Here is a 9,301-nt window from a genome sequence, read left to right as displayed (position 1 = left end):
TGTCCCCCCCCTCCCCTCCCCGTGCCCGGTACCGGCCCCGCTCTCACCTCGGTGCCCAGGAAGGGCAGCGCCGTCCGGCTCCGTCGCATCGTCCCTGAGGGGTTTGGGGGGTGTGGGGGGGGGAAAGCTGAGCCTTGGGGGGGGGGGGGCTCCGGCAGCACCGGGACGTGGGGTGCCCCCCCCCCCCCCCGGTGCCGCTCACAATTTGCGTGGTGCCCGTGATTGATGGGGCTCAGCCTCCGCGCCTCGGGTTTCAGCCCCCCCCCTCCCGCCCCCCCCGCCGCCGGTCCCTGGCTGCCCCCCAGGTCCGGTGTCCCCGGGGAGGGAGCACGGGGCCACCCGAGGGGACAAAGGCCCTGAGGCCACGGGGGTGGCCGCGCCCCCCCTCCCCCCCTCAACCTGGAGCATCCACAGGGCCACGACCCCCCCCCTCATCCTCCGGCACCACGTTAATGATCAACGCCCCCCCCCCCCGGGCACCCACCGCCCCCAGAAGCTCCTCCACGGGTGCCACCTGCACCCCCCCCATTCCCTCCCCTCTTTCCCAGGATTGCGCCCCCACCCTGCCCAGCCCCATTTTGGGGGTGCTGCCCCCTCCCCTTGTGTGTCCCCCTCCCCCAAACCCTGTGCCCCCCCCAGCCCCCCCCACCCCACAGCCCCTTACCGGAGCGCGCCGCGGCCCCCGCCGAGTGCAGCGGAGCAGAAGGAAGGCGGCGTGCGTGCCTGGCCGCTCGCTCCCTCCCTCCCATCCCACCCCCTCCGGGGGGGCTGCGCGGCCCCCAGCGCCCTGAGCTCCCCCACCCCACGCCCCCCTGGCCCGGGTCTTTCAGCCCAGCCTGGTGCAAAGGACGCCCGAAATTTTCCGGGCTCCCCCCCCGGGGATTTGGCACCCGTGGGGTGCAGAGCGCAGGGCAGACGGGGAAGCAGAGTCAAGGCAGCAGCTCCTTTATTCATCAGCCTGGGGTCATCTGGGGGGGCGGTGGGCGAAGGGGAACCCCTCCGACACCTTGCTCTGGGGAGGAGAAAGAGTAGGGTGAGTGCCCACCGCCCCCATGGCCCCCCGAGTCCCCCCCAAACCCCTAACTCACCATGGGCACCTCGTCCAGCCGCTGGAAGCCGGGGGTCCTGCAGCGGCACAGCCGCACCAGCAGCAGCGCCGCGGCCCCCACCAGCACCGCCACGAAGAGGCAGATGACGACGACCAGGCCGGGGTTGGTTTTGGAGGGGGGATTCTCTGCGGGGTGAAACGGGCACCCCGTTACCCCCCCGGCACGCACCCCTGATGGGTCACCCTGTACCCGGCTCCCCCATGTCACCACCACCCCCCGTGGGGACCAGCACGGGACATTCTCACCCACCATGGCCCAAAAATATCCAGGAGAAAAGGGAGTGGGGAGCGATTTGGGGAAACCCGAGGGGTTTGGAGGGTTCTGGGCACCCCCCAGGGACCTGCACCTCGCAGCCCCCGAGCCATGGGAGCTGCGGGGTGGGGACAGGGACACCCGGTGGCCCCCAGTGGCTCAGGGCTCCCTTTGGGCACTGAAGCGCATCCGGTCCCCGCGGTGCGCGGCGTGGGAGGGCACGGTGCAGACCCCCAAATCCCACCCTGCCCACACCGGGGGGCTTCCCCCTCACCTGGGGGGCCGGCCCCAAGGCTGGGGCCGATGATGGGAGCTGTGCTGGGGCCGGGGGTCGGGGCGGTGATGTGGCTAGTGGCCGGAGCTGTGCTGGGACCAGTGGCCGGAGCTGTACTGGGACCAGTGGCCGAGGCGTTGCTGGGGCTGGGGGCTGGTGCTGTGATGGGAGCAGGGCTCTCGGTGGGTTCAGCAGGAGAGGTGGGAGTAGGAACGAGGTCGGGGTGCCCCGACAAGGATGAATTTGGTGCTGTGGAGCCGGATGGGGACGTGTTCGCCTCGGCCTCCATGGCCGTGTTTGGTAGCACCTCCGTGGTCGGAGCTGGGGTCACTGCCGGGGAGCCTGGTGTCTTGGCTGGATCTGTGGGTGCTGCTGATTTTGGGGATCCAGGTGTGGAGGGATCCAGGCTGGGTGGCGGGGTGGGCGCTGTCACGTTCCCCTGGCTGAGTGGAGGGGACGTGGCCGACGTCCCCACCAGGGTTGTCCCCACGCTGGTGGACGTGGAGGAGCTGGAGGAGGACTCGTTGGGTGTCCTCACGGTGACACCTCCGGTTGAGTTGTCCCCGGAGCGTGGCGCTGTCATTCCCGAGGTGTGCGGTGCTGGGCTGGTGTTTGTGGGGGTAGGACCCGTCCCTACAGCGTGGAGGAGAGAGCTGGGCAGCAGGGACACTGCAGGGCACGGGGTGGGGGGGAGCGGGCAGGGTTTGGGGGGCGAGCGGCGCTCACCCCAGCTCATTCTCCGGGGGGGGGGTTATCAGGCAGAGAGGAGCACAAAATTCAGGTTTAATTAACATCCGATCCCCCAAAATCTAGGCCTGGGAAGCCTCTGGAGGCGGTGGGGACAAGCAGAGCGGTGCCGCGGTGGCCTCCATGGGGACTTGGCAGCAGGGGACGGTGCCAGCCCAGCCCTGGTGGCACCCAAGGCCACATTTCCAGGGCAGGGCAGTGGTGGCAGCGCCCGTGCCCACCCCGCTGCTGTTTGCACAAGGGGAGCAGTGGGGCCAGCCCAGCCCAGCCCCAAGGACAGAGCTGGCCCCAAAGGGGGTGACCCCAAAAAGGGGTCCCCAAAACCCCCCGGGACGGGCCCTTCCTGGGAAAAGGGACGCAGACGAGGACACGGGGAGGTGACACAGCATGGACCTGGGTGCCAGCCACGTGTCCTGGGTGGGGGCTCGGCACCCCAAAGCCCCCCACCAGCAGCTGGGGCTGCGTCCTGCCCCCAGTGGGGTTGCCCCGCTCCAAGCCCCCGGGGCTGAGCCCCCCCGGGTCCCCTTCAAATCAAGGGGGGGACACCCCCACAGACCACCAGCACCCCCCCGGTACCCCTGCAGCACGCAGCCCACCCGCTGCACCGCGCCCCCCGCGCCCCCCGCACACCCCAGCCCCCGGTGCCGGTGTCCCCCGGGGGGGGGTCCCCATCAGCCGGGACCCCCGGGATGCCCAATCCCACCCGGTGCCCGGTGCCCCGGTACCTGCAGCCAGCAGGGCAGCGGCGCAGCAGAGCAGCAGGCGGAGCCCCCCCCGGGCCATGCCGCTGCCGCCGCCGCCGCCCCGGTTCCCGGTGCCGGTTCCCGGTGCCCGGTGCCCGGTTCCCGGTGCCCGGTGCCCGGTTCCCCGTTGCCGCTCCGCCGCCTCCCGCCGCCGCCTTTATCCGCCCCGGGGTGGGGGGGACGGCGGCGCCCCCTGCCGGTCCCGGGTCGCCCCGAAGCACCGGGGGTGTCCCCGTGTCCCCCCCCCTCCCCGTGCCTCAGTTTCCCCATCTCCGGGGTCCCGCAGCCTTGGGTGGATGCGGAGCGGGGGGGAACGGGGAGGGGGCACGGGGCAGGGGGGCTCGGGGAGGAGGGGTGGGGACATGGGGAGGGGGTTATGGGGGGTTGGGGATGTGGCTGGGGGGTGTGGGGACATGGGGATTTGGGGACACAAGCATGTGGGGACGTGGGGACAGGGGAGAATGGGGGCATGGGGAGGTGACTGGGGGACATGGGGTTGTAGGGACACGGGCAGGGGGATTTGGGGACATGGGGACATGTGAGAATGGGGGCGTGGGGACATGGCTGGGGGACATGGGGTGTGGGTACATGGACACGGGGTTGATGGGGACATGGGGATGCAGGGCATGGGGACACAGGAGCATGGGGATTTAGGGACACGAGGATGTGGGACATGGGGACTGGGGAGCATGGGGTGTGAGGACATGGGCAGGGGGATGTGGGGACACGGGGACACTGGAGTATGGGGGCTTGGGGACGTGACTGGGGGACATGGGGATGTGGGGACATGGGGACATGAGGAGCATGGGGTCGGAGGACACAGGGCCATGGGGTTGTGGGGATGTGGGGACACAGGGACATGGGGATGTGGGATATGGGGACACAGGAGGATGGGGATATGAGGACACAGGGCCATGGGGACAAACAATGTGGGGACATGGGGACACAGGGATCTGGGGATGTAGGGACTCATGGACACGAGGATGTGGGGACACGGGGACACGAAGCACGGGGATGTGGGTGACACCGGTGACACCGTACCCGCTGCGGGAGGCGTCCGTGGCGCCGTGTAGGCTCTGCCCCGTGCCGGAGCTGTAGGGCTGGGGCACGGCACAGCCGGTTTTGGGGCCGTTTCCTCCCCACAAACAGGCAGCAGCCTCGGCTCGGTGCCACCGCAGGTCCCCTGGGGTGGCTGCGCTCCCCACGGCACCGCCACGGGGTGCCAGGCCCTGCCCTGACCCCATAGGGACCGGGGTGTTCTTGGCTCGGCACGGCTCGGAACAGGTCCCCACCTCCTGCCGGGGCTCCAGCAGCTTGGCACTCGTCCCTAAATGTCCCCAGGAGAGCTGTGTCACCCCCCCCCCCCCCGGTGAAGGGTTGTGCCCTAAAAATCCAACCGGGGCATCACCGCTGGGGAAACTGAGGCACGGGCACGGCCCCCTCGTGCTCGAACAAGGGGGGGTCAGGGGCTGGATCCTGCCCTGGGGAGGGGGGGAAATGGGACTGGGACAAATGGGGTTGGGGACGCGCGGCTGTGGGATGGGTGCTGGGGCCCCGCCAGGGCTCGCAGGTTGGGGACAGGGAGGAGGAGGAGGAGGAGGAGCAGGAAGCGAAGGCTGGCGGCGCGGGGAGGTGGCTCACCCCAGGAGAGGAACCGGGGGTGGGGGATTTAGGGGAGGGGGGGGGGGAAGGAATGGGGTGACCCCAACACGGAGACACCCCCACAACCTCCCCTACCCGCGGGGGCCAGCTCGCCGCCCACCCCATGGTGAGGGGGGGGCCCATGAGGACAACCCCAGCAGAACAGTGGGGGGGGAGCTTGGTGACCCCCCCCCAGGGGTCTGCAGGGCAAAAACACAACTGTGTTCCCCCCACCTCAAGACACCCCCCGACACCCCCAAAACCCACCCCCAGCACCCAACTCCCCCCCCAACAAACACACAACAAACCAAGCCCCCCCCCAACCTCCAGGACCCCCCTTGCCCAGCCTGGAGGAGCCCCCAAATCTCCCAAAACCTTCCCCAAAACCCTCCCAACCCCCCCCAGGAGACCCCAACCCCCCCCCCAGGAGCCCCCCAAAACCCCCATTCCCCCCCCCCTCCAAGCCCCAATCCCCCCCTCCATAAGCACCCCTATCCCCCCCACAACCCCCCCCCAATTTTCCCCCACCCTCTCCCCCAGGCCCCCAGCACCCCCCCCACCCCCTCCCCAGCCCCATTTCTCCCCTTTTTCCCCCCATTTTTCCCCCCTTACAGCCCCACGTCCCCCCCCCCGCCCCAAGATGGCAGCCGGCCGCGCCGCTTCCTGCCCGCGCCGTCCCTCCCTCGCCTCCCTCCCGCTGCCCAAACTCCACCACCACCACCCCCAGAAACCCCCAAAATCCCCTATTTTTCCCCCCAAAAAACAACCCTTCCCCCATGAGGCGAAGCAGACAGCGAGAGGCAGCTCCGGCGCCGAGCTTTACTTGGGGCCTCCTTGGAATGTGGCGGACGCGGGGCCCGCGGTGGGGCCGAGGCCTCAACGGGGCCAAACCGGGGACCCCCCCCCGGCCATCAATCAGTCCTCACCCCGGTACCGATCCGAGGCCCCCCTCTTTCAGTTCTCTCGGTTTTTGGTTATTTTTTTTTTTTTCTTTAAAGAAAACGGGGCACCCCCCCAGAGCCCCTCAAAAAGTCCGTGCGGGGACTCCTCAGTCCGTCGGTCCCCTCAGTCCATGGCGGGGTGTCCCCCCCCCTCCATTTTCTCCCCCCCACAGCTTCTCCCCCACTTTCTCAGTCCGTGGGGGTCCCGGTAGGGTCCTGGGGGTGTCCCCGGTGTCCGTGCCCGCCTTGGTGGGGGCTCAGTAGGCCGGCACCTGGTGCTGGTGCTGCGGCAGGAGCTGGCAGCCGCTGTTGACGTGGCTGAGCACCTTCTGCTTGAGCTGTGCCACCTGCTCGCGGAGCAGGCTGGCGGTGGAGGCCAGCTCGGTGTTCTGGCTCTTGAGGCTCTTCACCTTCTCCTCCAGGCGCGAGATGCGCTCCAGCTTCCTCTTGCGGCACTTGGAGGCGGCGATGCGGTTCCTCAGCCGCTTCCGCTCCGCCTTGATGCGCTCCTGCGTGTCCATGTCGATGGGCGACAGCGGCGGGCTCTCGCCGAAGCTCGGCACCTCGGGCACGATCTGCGGCTCGTCCTTCAGCGGAGGAGGAGGAGGAGGTGGAGGAGGCAGCCGGGGCGGCGGGGCCGCGAACGGGCCGGGCTCGGCGGCGTAGCTGACGGCCGGGTAGCTGCTGAGGTTGGCGTACACCGGGGGCTCCGGGGCTAGGCCGGCGGTGGGCAGCTCGCCGGCTCCTCCGCCGCCACCACTGCCACCACCGCCGCCGCCACTCGCTGCCACCGCCGCTCCCCCGGTGGATCCGGTGCCGCCGCCGCCGCCGCCACCCAGCTGGTTCTGCTTGTGCAAGTCCTCCAGAGCCTTGACGAAACCCTCGGCAAACTCCTGCTCCTCCGAGGCGGCCGCTTTGGGGTAGAGGAACTGCCCGCTGGTCGGCGTGGTGGTCACCAGCCCGTTGGACTGGATGATGAGCCGCTCCAGCTCGGGGGACGCCAGCTTCAGCAGCCCCAGCTCGGCCGAGCCCAGCAGCCCGGTGGTTGGGGCATCGCCTCCGCCCGCCGTGCTCGCCGCCGTTGCCGCCGCCGCCGTCACCGCCGTGGCTCCCGGTGCTTTGAGAGCCGCCGCCACCTGCTCGGGCAGCGGCAGGCCGAGGGCGTCCTTCTTCATCATGCTGCCGCCGGGGAAGGGCAGGAGGAGGCCGCTGCTGCCGGAGGAGGACGGGGCGAAGCCGCTGCCGAGGCCGCTCAACAACACATCATCATGGTAGAAGGGTGTTTCCATCCTCCTCCCCCGCCCGGCTGCGGGGGAACGGGGCGGGGGGGGGGGGGGGAAAAAAAAATTTAAAAAATTTTAAAAAATTTAAAAAAATAAAAAAAAACAGGTGGGGGAGGGGGGGGGGTCGCGGATCGCTGCTCGGGGTCGGGGAGGGGGGGAAGGGAGGGCGGGGGAGGCGCCGGGGGCACCGGCCGCGGCCCCGCTGCTCCGCGCGCGCACACACGCGACTGGCGCCGCCGCGGCCCCCGCGCCGCTTTATATACGCGGCGCCTCCTCGGTGACCTCACCGCGCCGCGCGCTGATTGGCTGCAGATGACGTTTTCGCCCGCCCTCATTTGCATACAGAGGGGGCGTGGCCTCCTTCCCTCCCCTTCCCCCCTCCCTCCCTCCCTTTTCCTTTCCCGCCCCGGGGAGGCGGGGCCACGCCCACTCCTGGGCCCCCGCCGTTGCCATGGCGACCGGCGGGAACACGGCAACAACAGCGCGGGGGCCCCTGGGATGACGTCATGGCGGGGCGCGCGGCGGCGGGGGAGGGGTCACGTGGGCTGCGGCGCGCGCGCGCGCCCCGCCGGGATTCCCGGGCACAAAGGGAGGGGGCGGGGCCGGCACCGGGGGGGGCACCGGGGGTGGGCGGGGCCAGAATTGGCCCCGCCCACCCCCCGGTGCCCCCCCCGGTGCCCCCCCGGTGCCCCCCCGGTGCCCCCCCAGTACCCTCCGTGCCCCCCCCGTGCACCGTGGGCGCCCCGGTGGGCCCAAAGCACTCACACCCCCCCCCCACAGCCCCCCCCCCGGTACCGGGATCCGGTATCCGGTACCCGCCCCCCCCCCCCAAATCCGTTCCCCGGTTTGGCAGCGAGGCGGCGGGGAAGGGGTTAAGCGGCGGCGGCCCCGCGCGTCACGGCCCGGCCGGGCCCGCGGGCGGCTGAGGGGGCGGATGACGTCAGCAGTGACGTCACCGAGCCGCGGGGGGGGGGGAGGAGGAGGAGGAGGAACGGGGAGGGGGGGGGGGGGGAGGAATTAACGGGGAGGCGGCGGGGACCCCCCCGGGACACACGGCACGGGGCAGGGGCAAGCCCCGGTACCCCCCCCGCACACACATATCCCCCCCTAATTAACCCCCTCCCCATTAATTAACCCCCCCTCCGGTAATTACACCCCCTCCCGGTAATTAACACCCCCCCCCCCTCCCGGTAATTAACCCCCAACCGGCCCCGGCCCCACCGGGACCAAGCCGGGCCCCGTTTCCGCCGCCACCCCCATCGTTACCGGGGCGCGGCCCCGACCCCAAACCCCAAAATCCCCCCCAGGGTCCTTACCCGGGTACCCGCTCTTTACCGGGGCCACCGGGGCCATCCCCGGCCCCAAATCCGGCCCCAAACGCCCCCACCGTGTCCTCAAGCCTCCCCTCACCCCATTTTCCCTACAATTTGCCCCAAATCTGTTATGGTTTCTACACCAGCACCTCCTCACCCCATCACCGGCCCCGTGATAACCCATCGGGGTCGGGCACCCATGGGGTGCCCCTGCCCCTCTTGTCCCATGGGGTTGAACCCCAAAACGGGGACACCGGGGACTCGGGATTTGTCCCCTGGGGATGGCACCGGGAACGGAGCCGGGACACTGAAAACCCTATAAAAAAAATAAAAAATGAAAAACCAGGACCCCTTTGGGACCGTGCTGCCCCTGGGGGCTTGGAACAATCGAAAACAAGAGAAAAAAGTAAAAAGAAAAAGAAAAGGGGTAAAAAAAAAAAAAGTAAAAAAAAATAAAAAGGGAAAAAAAAGGGTAAAAAAAAATAAAAAGGGTTAAAAAAAAAAATAAAAAGGGTTAAAAAAATAAAAAAGGGTAAAAAAAAAATAAAAAGGGTTAAAAAAAAAATTTAAAAAGGGTTAAAAAAAATAAAAAAGGGTAAAAAAAAAAATAAAAAGGGTTAAAAAAAAATAAAAAAAGGGTAAAAAAAATAAAAGAGGGTGTTTAAAAAGGAAAAAGCGAGGAGGAGGAGGAGGGCCCGGCCGTATTTTTAGGCGCTGAGCGCAGCCCTGAGGTATTTGGGCAGCCACTCCCTCCCTCCCGCCGGCTGCTCGGGGCCGGTTCCCGGTGCTGCACCGGGGCTGAGTCACGGCCCCGCCGCCGAAACGGGGACCGGGGGGATTTGGGGTGCGGGATGGGGCCGGATTGGGGTTGTGGGGTGGCTGCCGAGAGCCCCGGAGCTTTTTCAACCCCCGCTGTTGTTTTCGTCTCGCTCCTGGTTTAGTTTTTCACCCCCTTGTTGTGGGGGCAGGAGGGGAGCTGTGGGGTTTGAGACGGGGCT

At 68.4% G+C, this 9,301-nt stretch overlaps 2 protein-coding genes across 2 annotated transcripts; both read right to left on the bottom strand.

Moving 5' to 3' along the window:
• Positions 1–929: 929 nt before the first annotated feature.
• On the bottom strand, positions 930–3,408 carry CIST1 (colon, intestine and stomach enriched 1). The gene is made up of 4 exons (XM_027472428.3): positions 3,108–3,408; positions 1,636–2,268; positions 1,089–1,234; positions 930–1,012 (listed from the first exon to the last, which is right to left on the bottom strand). Exons 1-4 carry the CDS (start codon positions 3,163–3,165, stop codon positions 965–967), a joined length of 885 nt encoding a protein of 294 aa, XP_027328229.3. The 5' UTR covers positions 3,166–3,408; the 3' UTR covers positions 930–964.
• A 2,163-nt stretch (positions 3,409–5,571) lies between these two features.
• On the bottom strand, positions 5,572–7,069 carry JUND (JunD proto-oncogene, AP-1 transcription factor subunit). The gene has a single exon (XM_027472422.3). The coding sequence runs from the start codon at positions 6,994–6,996 to the stop codon at positions 5,965–5,967; it is 1,032 nt and encodes a 343-aa protein (XP_027328223.3). The 5' UTR covers positions 6,997–7,069; the 3' UTR covers positions 5,572–5,964.
• Positions 7,070–9,301: the final 2,232 nt, after the last annotated feature.

This window comes from Anas platyrhynchos, chromosome 29, assembly GCF_047663525.1.
Source record: "Anas platyrhynchos isolate ZD024472 breed Pekin duck chromosome 29, IASCAAS_PekinDuck_T2T, whole genome shotgun sequence".
Classification (NCBI taxonomy): Eukaryota; Metazoa; Chordata; class Aves; order Anseriformes; family Anatidae; genus Anas; species Anas platyrhynchos.
The sequence above is the reverse complement of the archived record's forward strand: the minus strand, read 5'-3'. Positions and strand labels throughout refer to the sequence as shown.